At 36.1% G+C, this 14,520-nt stretch overlaps 1 protein-coding gene and 1 long non-coding RNA gene across 2 annotated transcripts; one reads left to right on the top strand and one right to left on the bottom strand.

Moving 5' to 3' along the window:
- Nucleotides 1-5,454: 5,454 nt before the first annotated feature.
- LOC125781022 (uncharacterized) lies at nt 5,455-6,349 on the bottom strand. Its single transcript, XR_007424062.1, has 2 exons — nt 6,077-6,349; nt 5,455-5,574 (listed from the first exon to the last, which is right to left on the bottom strand). It is a non-coding gene; the product is annotated as an uncharacterized LOC125781022 (long non-coding RNA).
- Nucleotides 6,350-10,978: 4,629 nt separating this feature from the next.
- Nucleotides 10,979-13,144, top strand: LOC111191579 (general transcription factor II-I repeat domain-containing protein 2B-like). Its single transcript, XM_022666885.2, has one exon. The coding sequence runs from the start codon at nt 11,076-11,078 to the stop codon at nt 12,891-12,893; it is 1,818 nt and encodes a 605-aa protein (XP_022522606.2). The 5' UTR covers nt 10,979-11,075; the 3' UTR covers nt 12,894-13,144.
- Nucleotides 13,145-14,520: the final 1,376 nt, after the last annotated feature.

Consider the following 14,520-nt stretch of genomic DNA (forward strand, 5'->3'; position numbering starts at 1 on the left):
CCCCTAAAGACTCAACATTTATAAAAGGAGAAAAACCATCTTCTTCCCCTCATTGAACAGTTTGAGTATGTAATACTGATTATGACCACTAGTTGGCAGTAGGGTTAGGAAGAGAAGTTATTCAGATTAATATCTTTACATATATAAGCTGCAGAGTGAATCTCAGTAGATAGAAATTTTCTTCACAAATGGAAAAAACATGGAACACTGGTGAACCTTCCCAGGAGTGACCGGCCGACCAAACAAAATTACTCCAAAAGGGCATGAAGAACTCATCCAGGAGATCCATAAAAAAGAATCCAGAACTGCAGGATCTCACTAAAGCCTCAGTTAAGATCAGTGTTAATGATTCAATAATAAGAAAGAGATAAAAAAAAAAAAACACTGCTGACCAAAAACAACCACGATCTGACGTAAAACATAATAAACACATAATTTCAGTAAAAGAACTGAATCGTACCGAACGTAGTAAAACATGGTGGTGGTAGTGTGTGTGTGTGTGATGATAGTCTGGAGCTGCTGGACTTTAACTTGCTGTAATAGATGGAAGCAGGAATTCTCCTGTTTAACAGAAAATCCTGAAGGAGAATCAGAATCCTCCATCTGTTCCTTACTGACCTCAAGCTCAGGAGTACTTGGGTTCTGCAGCAGGACAATGACCCAAAGCACACAAACCTCTAAAGTTCACATCTGAATGGATTAAAAAACAAAAACTAAATGAAGGTTTTGGAGTTAAAGGTCTAGTTAAAGTCTGATTGAGATGCTGTGGATGATCTTAAACAGTTTTAGATATTTGTGCTGGAAAATCCTCCAATGTGTCTGAATTAAAACAGTAATTCTGTAAAGAAGAACAGAACTAAATTCCTCCACAGAGATGAGAAAGACTCATCAGTTATCAGTATAGATTGGATGAACAACCAAGTTATTAGGGTATCACTTTAAAATAAGACTACCTTTATAAAGGGTTTATAAATGGTTTACAATTAGTTTATTAATGGTTACTAATTAGGTTGTAAATGCTTTAAAAATCATTAATAATCAGTTATAACACATACATAGAAAGGGCAACAATATAGATGGCTGTGGGTTCACTATTTGACAAAAAACAGGGCATTGTTGCCCTTTCTATGTATGTGTTATACATATACATATACTGATTATAAATGATTTTAAGGCGTTTACAACCTAATTAGTAACCATTAATAAACTAATTATAAATCATTTATAAACCCTTTATAAAGGTAGTCTTATTTTAAAGTGGTACCATTATTAGATTTAGGGGGCAAACACATTTTCACACAGGGCTAGATTGATTTGGATATTTTTTTTTTCTTTAATAAATAAAATTATCATTTAAAAAGTGATTTTTATATTTACTCAGGTTATCTTTATCTGATAGTAAAGATTTGTTTCATAATAGGAAAAATATCAGTATGACAAAAAAGCAAAAACAGAATAAATCTGTAGGGCGTCAAATACCTTTTCACGCCACTGTACATACAGCTCTGAAAAAATAATTATAAGAGAGCACTTAAAAATGATGAGTTTCTTTGATTTTACCAAATTGAAAACCTTTGGAATATAATCAAGAGGAAGATGGATGATCACAAGCCATCAAACCACCAAACTGAACTGCTTGAATTTTTGCACCAGGAGTAAAGCAGCATAAATTTATCCAAAAGCAGTGTGTAAGACTGGTGGAGGAGAACATGATGCCAAGATACATGGAACAAAAACTGTGATTAAAAACCAACCAGGATTATTCCACCAAATATTGATTTCTGAACTCTTAAAACTTTATGAATATGAACTTGTTTTCTTTGCATTATTTGACGTCTGAAAGCTGTGCATCTTTTTTGCATTTTCTGTAAATAAATGCTCTAAATGAGAATATTTTTATTTAGAATTTGGGAGAAATGTTGTCTGTAGTTTATAGAATAAAACAACAATGTTCATTTTAATTACAATAGGGTTCTTGAAGGGTTGACCCAATTCTTAGGGGAAGATATACACTTGAAAAAACAGATTAGTACAGATTAGAAATGGGATTGAGCCTAAAATAATTGATTTACGCACCAAATATAAATGTTTAGTAAGAGTCTACAGAGACAGCCGGCCCTCCATCAGATACCTGACCTTCCTCCTCCTCCTCCTCCTTCGCTTCTAAATGGCTGAAATGAAAAGAAATGGCCGTACTCGTCTTTCCCACAGGCAGATCTATTCTTACAGAGCTGAAGCGGGAGCAGGCCGGCAGAACCGGCGCCGTTCTTCATTTTAATCTGCAGTGAGCAGCAGTGTCCTAATCCGTCTTCCCCTTTAAGAGCGTAACAGCATTTCTACAGCCATTAGGAGCTGCAGTGACGGAGCACAGCCCTGATAAGAGCCGGTGATGGAGCCGCCGCCCTAATGCAGCGCTCGGTTCTCTCTCACCCGCCCCGCCCGGCCACCGATTGGCCGATACGTTCCTGGTAATCAGCGTGCAGTCAGGTGATTTTACACTTCAGCGTTTCAGTAAAATCACAGGAATACAAGCTTTCAGCCCAGACTGACTCAACGTCTACACTGCAGAAAACTATACTGTATATATATATATTATGGCAAGCCAAACAGGAAATATATAATAAAAGCTGATATATATATATATATATAATGAAAGTCGATATATATATAATAAAAGCCGATATATATATAATGAACTCTGATATATATATAATGAACTCTGATATATATATATAATGAAAGCGATATGTATATAATGAACTCTGATATATATATAATGAAAGCTGATATATATATAATAAAAGCTGATATATATATAATAAAAGCTGATATATATATATAATGAAAGTGATATATATATAATGAAAGTGATATATATATAATGAAAGCGATATATATATAATGAACTCTGATATATATATAATGAAAGCGATATATATATAATAAAAGGGTGGTCCGCACAGGGTCTTAACAGCTTTCATTATATATATATATCAGCTTTTATTATATATATATCAAAGTTCATTTTATATATATATATCACTTTCATTATATATATATCGCTTTTATTATATATATATCAGAGTTCATTTTATATATATATATATATCACTTTCATTATATATATATCGCTTTTATTATATATATATATATATATATATATATATATATATATAAATCAGCTTTCATTATATATATATATATCGCTTTCATTATATATATATATATATATATCACTTTTATTATATATATATATCACTTTCATTATATATATATCGCTTTTATTATATATATATATATCAGCGTTCATTATATATATATCACTTTCATTATATATATATATATATATATATATATATATATATATATATATATATATCACTTTTATTATATATATATCAGAGTTCATTATATATATATATATATATATATATATATATATATATATATATATATATATATATATATATATCAGAGTTCATTATATATATATCGGCTTTCATTATATATATATATATATATATATCGCTTTCATTATATATATATCGGCTTTCATTATATATATATATATATCACTTTTATTATATATATATCACTTTCATTATATATATATCGCTTTTATTATATATATATATATCAGCGTTCATTATATATATATCACTTTCATTATATATATATATATATATATATATATATATATATATATATATATATATATATCACTTTTATTATATATATATCAGAGTTCATTATATATATATATATATATATATATATATATATATATATATATATATATATATCAGAGTTCATTATATATATATCGGCTTTCATTATATATATATATATATATATATATATCGCTTTCATTATATATATATCGGCTTTCATTATATATATATCGGCTTTTATTATATCATAGTTTCTCTGATTTTGCTATTTATAGGTTTATGTTTGAGTAAAATGAACATTGTTGTTTTATTCTATAAACTACAGACAACATTTCTCCCAAATTACAAATAAAAATATTCTCATTTAGAGCATTTATTTACTGAAAATGAGAAATGTCTGAAATAACAAAAAAAGATGCAGAGCTTTCAGACCTCAAATAATGCAAAGAAAACAAGTTCATATTCATAAAGTTTTAAGAGTTCAGAAATAATCAATATTTGGTGGAATAATCCTGGTTGGTTTTTAATCACAGTTTTTTCATGCATCTTGGCATCATGTTCTTCTCCTCCACCAGTCTTACACACTGCTTTTGGATAACTTTATGCTGCTTTACTCCTGGTGCAAAAATTCAAGCAGTTCAGTTTGGTGGTCTGATGGCTTGTGATCATCCATCTTCCTCTTGATTATATTCCAGAGGTTTTTAATTTGGTCAAATCGAAGAAACTCAGCACCAGATATAATTAATGAGCACCAAATATCATTTAATGGGCACAAGATACTATTTAGTGAGCACCAGATACTGTGTAATAAGAACCAGATATTATTTAGTGATTACCAGATGCTATTTGCTGAGCAAATATTTAGTGAACACCAGATACTTTTTCATGAGCACCAGCACTATGCTGAGCACTAGACACTTTGTTGTGGGCACCAGTTACTATTTAGTGAGCAACATATACTATTTACTGAAGACCGGATACTATAGTGTGAGAACAAGATGATATGTGGTAAGCAACTAATACTTTGTATTGAGCACCAAATGCTATGTAGTGAGCACCAGATACTATGTCGCAAACATCAGACACTACTTAGTGAGCACCAGATACTGTGTGGTGGGCTCAGTTGCTATTTAGTGAACAACAGATAATATTTAAGCTGCGGTCCAATCTGAAGGGAGCTGCCTAGGTAGTCATTGCCTTCAAAGGCAGCTCCCTCGTTCGGCAGCATTTTCACCCATAAGGGATCTTATAAGGCAGCGCGTTCGGGACACGCTCTGGAGTCAGCATACGTCATCACGTCTAGCGCGCTGTGCCCGTGAGCTGTTTATAAATAACTAAAGTTAATGATCACTTACCTCGGGATAAATCTCAATGCAGCGGCAGCTATTTCTCTTTTACTCATCCAAATATTACAGATATTTAAATATTCATGATTTACTTTAATTCTACACTTTTCCTCACTTCATTCTCAGAGTATGGTCAGTTTTATGTATGCATTTATTTTATTTTTGATTAGATGCTTTGTAGAAATGCATGAGTAATGAAACCATAATATAATAAATATTTTGTATGAGCCATCAGAGCTAAATTATCAAACTAAGCTACGTTTCACACAATAGTACATTCATACACAGTCAGCTAATTTTTATTATATCTTTATCTTTTAGTTGCATAAAACACATGATTCATAAACTTTATTTTTTTTTATTTACCCATACCCTCTAGTTGAGATGTGATACTACAATAAGCATAGTGACTATAAACACACAGCAAGCAAAAATAATAATGTTAAGAGAGAAAACTTTATTACATTCAAAGAAAAAATATATATATTCATAAAGGGAGCTAACGCTGCCTCCAGCCGGTCTGACCAGAGTTCACCTTCCCCGGCCCACGTTCATCCCTGTGGAAAAAATAAATCTGAATTAGTAACAGCGGTTTATGGAGAACACGCTCATAATTACACTATTTACACAGTAAATCACTCAGTTACAGGTAAATCTAGTTATTCCCTCTAACAATTAAACTATTTACACATTAAATCACTGAATTACAGGTTATTCTACACGTTTACACTATTTACACAGTAAATCACTTAGTTATACGTAACAGTGACTTAAAACAGTTAAAACTTTTTACACTGGACGGCCAGGGTGTCTTTGTTTCCTAGCGGGGGTTTCCTCAGCGCTGCAGCCGCGTTTGGTACTCTGTAAGTCGGCTAGATGCGTGTTAGCTTACCCGGTAAATTAGCGCGATAAGCTAACGGTAGCTTCCGCCGGTCAGGTCTTACATTAAATGAAGTACAGGCGAAAACAACGATGGAAAACAACTTAAAACAGTCTAAAATATGCTAGTTTGATAAACCCACGCAGCGGTGAGTGGAAATACAGGAGGGAATTACTTACATTTGTACAGAAACTCCGTGGCAGGCCGGCTCCGTCCGCCATGTTTTTAAATCTGAGCGCTGGAACTCTGAGCTGGTGAAATGCATCATGGGATTGCCTTCGCCGTGAAGGATACATCTCACGCTGCCTTCAGAATCGGGGTAAAATAAGGCAGCTGCCCAGGTAGGCAGCACATGCCACCTTCCGAATGGGACAGTCCTTTTCTCGGGAGCGCGCCTATGCTGCCTGCAAATGCTGCCTAGTTGGGCAGCTCCCTTCAGATTGGACCGCAGCTTTAGTAAGCACTAGATACTAAATGGTGAGCACTGGATATCATGTAATTAGCGCCAAATACAATGCTGGCCAGTAAATTGTGCTTTTATTAAATTAGTGTGTATCTAGTCTCACTACATAGAATCTGGTGCTCACCACATAGTATTTGGTGTTTATTTCTATTTTATTTTATTTTAATGTATATTAAATTACAGTATGTGACAGTAGAATACATTTACAGTACATTCCAATATATTATTATTATTAACCAGCATCTCTATTCTAATATCTAATATTTTGTAATTGATTGTTTTCTATATTATACTCAACACCCCGGTTGCTGAGTATAATATAGGAATCGGCCCAAGCCACATGTTTTAACACCCCGGTTGTCAAGTATAATATAAGAATCAGCCCAAGTCGCACGTGCCAACAACCCGGTTACAGAGTATAATATAGGATATGGCCCAAGCCACATGTCTCAACACCCCGGTTGCTGAGTATAATATAGGATATGGCCCAAGCCACATGTCTCAACACCCCGGTTGCTGAGTATAATATAGGATATGGCCCAAGCCACATGTCTCAACACCCCGGTTGCTGAGTATAATATAGGAATCGGCCCAAGCCGCGTGTCTCAACACCCCGGTTGCTGAGTATATAATATAGGAATCTAGCTTCAGAGAAAATACAGCATTATACAAATAGAAAACAATTATTACTGATATTAACATTCATTTAAATAGCAGGTATAATTATCTAACAGTATTTTGCAATGATATACAGAAAAATACAGAACAATACTGTTTTAGATCCACACTAAATTCACAGCCATTCATTACAGTGTATCTCTTCCCAGAAGGCCGAGCGGCCCGGTGAGATTGGATCTTCGTAAGAACCCTCAGTGACAGGAGGCGGTAGGGCGCTGGAGTGCTGTTTTTCCCGCAGGCGAGCAGAATTGCGCGGGTTACGGTGTGTTTTATGTGGGAACAGAGTCGTTAGCTTCAGTCATGCCCTGGAAAACAGCTGCTTAACTCCTGGCTTGCATTCTGCATTGTTGTAAAATGATCCTCCTAAAGGAGCAACATCAGGTATTCACAGCGGATTCTGCCCTGGGATGCACTTTATCTCACTTTAAGAGCAAAAAAATGCAATATATTTTCACACACCGCCGTTCCACAACCTGTTTTTTAGAATATAAAAAACATAACGTTTCTGTTACCGTCTATTTAATTCAAAACAATTACTGAATAAATAAACGGCTGGATGCCGTGCTTTTATCCCCTTCTGGTCTGTATAAATTAGAAATCAAGACAAAATTATGTCATGTTAACAAATTTGCAACCTTCCCCCTTCTCCCAGACTAATCGTTTGTCTCAGACTGCCTTCACTGAGTTTACAGTGCAGCTTAAATTACCAGAAACAGAGCGGATTCACCTCTAAATCCCCATTTTGTTCAATTTGTTCAGTAAGTGTAATTAATGTCCCAACAGTAAAAGTATAGTTTATGTATTTTATCACTAAACCATTCATATTTCCATCAGATTACAGTAAATTACAGTAACTCTGTTTAACGCAAAGAACAACCGAAGCCACTATGCTCAGCAGAACCGCACGCAGACCCGTTGCAACAGGGCAAGCAAACCAATCAATTGCCTAGGCCCCTTTAAATTCTGTAAAGGTCAATGCAGGAAAATACAACAACACTTTTCCCAGAATCCCCCTCAAGGGGGCGCTCCCACAAGTTACTGACATCAGCCAGCCAGCCAGGTTCATAATTCCTGCAGCCGGCAAAATATGAAACTTAAGAAATCATAAAGTGGAGTTATCCATCAGGAAAAGCCACAACAGGAAAAAGAAAAAAAAAGCAATAGTGAAAATATGAAAATTTACAGAAAAGTGTCAATCTGTATTATTTAGTTTCTAAGCTAAAAGTAGAAGCATTTCTGAGTGGAGAAGAATATGGATAAAATATCATGTTTTTAATGGTATCAGTGTGCGGAAACGACAATCCCTGCTAATCCTAAGTCTAATTTATTCATTCTAAAAACTGGGGTGTCGGGTCGCCTTCCTTTTAGCATGAGTTCTTCTTCTTCTGGTCACGTCATGCGTGTGTACCAGTCTTTACGTACTTATGTCACACGTACAGCCTCTACAAGTGGATCAGGCTCAGTTTTACTGAACGCGAGCGGCTGGTGGAGCAATGGGGACTTCAGAAGAGGAAACTCAGAGCTCAGTAGCTCATTCACTCATAGTAAAACCTCTCTCTCTCTTCCGCTCTCTCTCTCTCTCTCTCTCTCTCTCTCTCTCTCTGACTGAACATAACCTGGAATCGGATTCATCCGCTCTGAAAGGAGACCGCATCACACCCGCCCAGTTTAAAATGATTTTTTCGCATGCTCTGTGCAGTTAGAATGCAATTTAGCCCAAAATGGACATCAGCATTAATGACAAAATGCTTTGAAACTATGAAGAGGAATAGTGCCAAATTGAAAAAAAGAAAACACTACTGGGGAAAACTCTAAATGCAATCCACAAGATGCATTGCTTTTCCTCACTAACATGCAGAATATGTGCCAAAATAAAATGCAAAACCACTTTTACATCACATTTCACTGCACTTGATCTTTTTATTTAAAAAAACAATACACACAAATCTATTCACAACCAAACACTGAATTGCACACAAACAGAATTGCACACAAACCTCCTTAAAGTGCTTTAAATCAACTCAACTGCATTGTAATGGAAATATTAGCATAGAAAAAAAAGAAAAGTAAAGAAAAATAAGTGTTAAAATTGTTGGGACACCATGAAAAGAGAAAAATGAGATAAAATATGGGCGGGTCTTTTTTGTCATTGAAACATATGGGGATGGGCGGAGCTACAACACACTGGGCAAAATCTTCTAATCTTTGAGTTTGTCATAGAGGCATGTCAAGCAGTGAGTGATCTCTCACCAGGAGGTACACTACCTAAAAGTTGCTTTTGAGAGCCTTTTCGTAGGGCAGTAGCTGCTTTATATATTTTACGTTCTCTTGAGGTTAGAACCAGTGTCTAATCCGACATTAACCGGTAATCCTCATCGTTTACGTATCTGAACGAGACGAAACCGCTACTACTAATTTTCCTAACCGAGAACATTTCGTTTTTCATGTAATGAGTCTATTATTTACTCTGTACTGTCAGAGAGCAGCAGATACGAGCTGCAAACAGACAGCGCTATTTCTCGCCGATATTTAACCAGACAGAGAGGAAACGAATGAGCTGTTAATGAGGATGTAATTGGCACATCACATAGAGATGTTACACAGAGTTTCAGCTTCAGCTTCAGTAGTAGAGCAAGATGCAGAAGAGCATGAGCTGAACAGAATGAAACAGAATGAAAAGACTCCAAAACGAGTGAATATTAAATAAATAAACGACTAATATACACTGTAAACTCGTACGTTGTTTAAACTCAAATGATTTAAGTCTGTTTTACATAAAATTGGAGATTTCTAAACTATACTCAACTATTTTGAGTTAGTTGAACTGAATTTGTGGGGACATATACTGTACTATTCAAACTGAGATCTTTGAGTTGAACCAACTTATATAATAAAAGAGTTTAGTCTGTTTCTCCATTAACAGCTTCTTTTCTATTGGCTTCTGTCACAATCTATTTGCATACTGGGTGTGTCCAACAGTTTCTGACTAACACTCACCATCAGTGTGTAGTGATTCCCCCCCTGGGCTACCTTACAAATAAATCAACTTCCCCTTTAGTTGTAATAACTTGATGTTTTAATTCATTTTAACTTAAGTTTTCATTCCCCATTACTTAACTTTTTTAAAGCAACCGGTTTCCTCAAATTTTTAAAGTAAATTCAACTTATCCAGGCTTACAGTGTAGACTAAACATTTCAAAGCATCTCATCAACCCTTAAAACCCTACAGACGGATTTTGTGTCCAAAATCTCACCTTGTGTTCTCAGCTTAATTACTCAGGAATCCCTTCACACATAAACATAATCTATATATGGTTAGAAAGGGCGGAGCTTACTCTTTCTAAAAATAGTGATCACACCCCAGTGCGGTAAAGCTAAATCTACAAGAAACCCATTGAGAAAAACACCTAAAAAAGTGAAAAATCTCCTTCCCCAACCAATATTATTTACCTTTAGTGCTTCAAACATATCTATATGATGTTTCAAACCAAATAATATCAGTAAATAAAGACTCAAAAGTGTCCACAGAAAAAAACAGTGTGAAACTACCTGCTTTACTCAAACTAAAGCTAGGTATGGTGTGCGCACTACTTTATATAGTTTTTAATATATTTTACTTGCACATTTTTACTAAAGTAGTTATTTTGCACTAAACTTTTTATTTTTATTTATTTAGACTAAAAAAAATACATTTTTATAGTATATAGTTTTCTTTGTGTGTCCTGATTAAAATACTGAAAGGTATAGGCTGCTCTGAGTGTCAGGTATTTAGTATCTACATCACATGTGTCAAACACAAGGCCCGCGGGCCAAATGTGGCCCGCCACGTTCTTTTATGTGGCCCGCGAGAGCTTGTAAGATCTTAGTGTCTATAATAAAGAGGTCAGAGACGTGTTTTGACCAAAAAATACGTTCCCCACAATGCTTGTCGATTGTATTACCCGCGAAGTTACGGCTTACTGCCACTACACGGCAGTGTAGTCATTGATGTGGAAACCGTGCCGGAGGGAAGGTGTAACTGGAATTGAGACATACAAATGTCCAGAAAAAGAAAAGTTGATGCGGACGGACGGCTGTTTCAACAAAGATGGGAAGGCGAATACATGTTCGTGCTTCAAGGCGAAAGACCGGTATGCCTTTTGTGTTGTGAAGCAGTGTCGGTTATTAAAGAGTACAATCTACGCCGGCATTTTGACACCAAGCACGGCGCTAAGTACGGCAAAGCTAGCCTTCAAGAAAAGCAACAGATTGCACAAGAATTAAAAGACAAACTGAAGTCGCAGCAGAATCTGTTCACGAAAGCCACAGCCAAAAACAGTGCGGCAGTGAAAGCTAGCTTTATTGTGGCTGAAGAAATCGCCCGTGCTTCAAAGTCTTTTTCAGAGGGAGCGTTTTTAAAGCAGTGCATGCTGAAGGTCTGTGAGCAGGTGTGTCCCGACCAGATTCAGACTTTTAAAAATGTCAGTTTGTCAAGAAACACCATCGTTGACCGAGTTAAGGAACTAGCAGAAAATCTTGCAACACAGCTGGCCGAGGAGACACGCAGCTACACAGCTTTTTCATTAGCTGTTGATGAAAGCACAGATAACACAGATACAGCGCAGTTAGCAATTTTTATTAGAGGCGTGAAGTCGGATCTTTCTGTCACTGAGGAACTGTTGGATGTAGCTGCTATGCATGGAACTACAACGGGACAGGACATTTTTGATGCGGTTGAGAAGTCCGTAAATAAAAATGCATTGGCCTGGGAAAACTTGGTGGGATTAACTACAGACGGTGCACCGGCAATGTGTGGAGAAAAAAATGGCTTGGTTGGACTAATGAAGGGGAAAATGCAAAAAATGAACTGTCACATGCCTCTAATAACGTATCATTGCATTATCCATCAAGAAGCTTTATGTGGGAAGGTGCTGGGAATGGATAACATAGTGACCACGGTCATGAAAACGGTGAACTTCATCCGGGCGCGTGGCCTGAATCACCGTCAGTTCCAGATGTTTTTGCAGGAGATCGACTCGGAGCACGGGGATGTGCTGTACCATACAGAAGTGCGGTGGTTGAGTAGGAGCAGAGTCCTCCGGCGATTTTTTGAGCTCAGGGAAGACATTGCTCTTTTCATGCAGAGTAAAGGAAACCCCTTGTCTGAACTGTCAGATCCAAAGTGGCTGTGTGATTTTGCTGTGTTGTGTGATATAACCGAGCATCTCGCCCAACTGAATCAGAAGCTGCAGGGACGCAAACAAGTCATTACGCAGATGTCCGATATGATCACGGCTTTCCAGCGTAAACTGGACCTATGGATGTGCCAAGCAAAACAGGACAATCTTGCCCACTTCCCCGTTTGTCAGAGCATGTCAGCCTTATTTCCTGGGACTTTTTCGTGTGCTCAGCTGACTACCAAACTGAGCCGGTTAAAGACTGAGTTTGATCGGCGCTTCTCTGACTTCAGAGGACAGCAGTCTGGCTTTGCCATCTTTGCCAATCCTTTCACCACCGACGTCTGCACTGCACCCCAACATCTTCAGATGGAGTTAATTGAGCTTCAAAGTGACAGTGGCCTGAGAGCAAAGTTCCAAGATGCTGCAATCCAGGACTTTTACAGGCTGCTGCCCCCTGGTCTGATGCCACAGCTTCGACTTCATGCTGCCCGTGTTCTGTCCATGTTTGGAAGCACCTATCTGTGTGAACAGATGTTTTCTATAATGAATCTGAACAAAAACAAGCACAGATCACGTCTCACTGATGACAACCTCCATGCTGTCCTAAGGATTGCCTCAGCACAGGACCTAAAACCAGACATTGACACACTGGTAATGGGGAAACGCTGTCAGACATCTTGTCAGAAAGACACATAGGTAAGCATTTTAAAAAACCTAATTAGAATATAATTAAATGAAATTCAACCAAGAAGAACAATAATTTAACTTTATGCAATTTAATTTATGTTTGTTATTTTCAGAACATGATCATTGGATGGTAGAGGATATCCACTTGGTGTGACAGGGAGCATGTCCTCATCAAAAACTAACCTGAAAACTTGATATAGTTGTAAACTGAGTCAACCTTTATTTTTGTATTTTAAGTTCATTACATACTTATTTATATGTGTAGCTGTTGCAATGTATTTAGTGTTTGCAGGTTTTATGTGTTTATGTAGTTTTTGTAATTAAGCATCTAGTTTGATGCAAGGCGGTTGCAGTCAGTTTTTTTTGCAAAATGCTGTCAAATGTTCTTAGCAGCTCACAATTTTTGATTTTATATTTATTAAGCCTCTTTTCTTTATCAAACGTTTTGATCAAAGATAATATATTTTGTATTTTATGTTATTTCTATTCACTTGAATAGTTTGGTTCTTGATTGATGGTTAAAAGGATTTATGTTAATAGAGCAACAAGTAAACATTTTTTTCCATGCAACTGTAATGTTTGATTGAATAAATAATATATTGAGAGTTATTTAACATTAAGGAGTAATTACATTCATTTTATATTACATTTGGTTACATTTTATTACATTTATAAGTTACATCTGGCCCTCAGAGGACAGCCAATATGCCAATGTGGCCCTCGGCCAAAATGAGTTTGACACCCCTGATCTACATGTATCCTAGAGGTGTGATTATTGATTATCAAGAAAAATAAAATAAATCCGCCTGATGCTGTTTCTCCATGTATTTTATCAAAGTAATAATTAATAAGTCATGTAATGAACTATTATCATCAATATTCTTATGCTTTCTTATAACTCATAAAAACTCTAGTCTAATAGTCATTTTTGAAAAGAATATTTAGGTGTGAATATATTTAAAGTCTATATATTCAAAAATAAGTAAAAAAAAAAAAAAAAAAAAAAAACAGGCGCTTGGTAAAATTTTGAGTAAAACATGATCAGTTCCAGGAAAATATAACAATTCTGCTTCCTTTTACATTTTAAATGATGATATTTTTGAGCAGCCGTATGTCTTCTGGAGTAAAAGAGATCAGGGCATGTGTCTGTCTGATATAATTACTGTGTTATAAGACCTGAAAGAGGAACTGAAAACCAAAACGGAAAATAAAACACACCAAAACAGACGAGAGTTCAAAGGGTTAAAGGTCATTATATACAACCATTAGTGGAGATCCAACATCAACCATAGCCTCAACACCCAAACTCATGACCTAATATACTATAAAGGTCCCTCTTGGGCTGCCAGGTCAACTCTGAGCCGTTGAGGAATGGACTACACTAGACCTCTGAAGGTGTCCTGTTGTTTCTGGCACCAAGATTAATGTTTCAGCAGGTCTTTAATACGTTCTGTAAGGTGTGAGGTGTCTATGAGCCCTGGGCACCCATGACTCCACCCATGTTCACTGTTCGTCCTTCCCTGAGGCACTTTAGGTAGATTCTGACCCCTGCATTCTGGGACCACCTCACAAGACCTTTTTACAGTGACCCTCATTTACAATATAGAGACTTAAAAATAGCAAGCATACATGTATG

The sequence above is a fragment of the Astyanax mexicanus genome, chromosome 14, assembly GCF_023375975.1.
Source record: "Astyanax mexicanus isolate ESR-SI-001 chromosome 14, AstMex3_surface, whole genome shotgun sequence".
Taxonomy (NCBI): Eukaryota; Metazoa; Chordata; class Actinopteri; order Characiformes; family Acestrorhamphidae; genus Astyanax; species Astyanax mexicanus.

Excerpts from the sequence above, each read along its gene's own strand:
- LOC111191579 (XM_022666885.2), top strand. The coding sequence starts at position 11,076 with ATGTCCAGAAAAAGAAAAGTTGATGCGGACGGACGGCTGTTTCAACAA.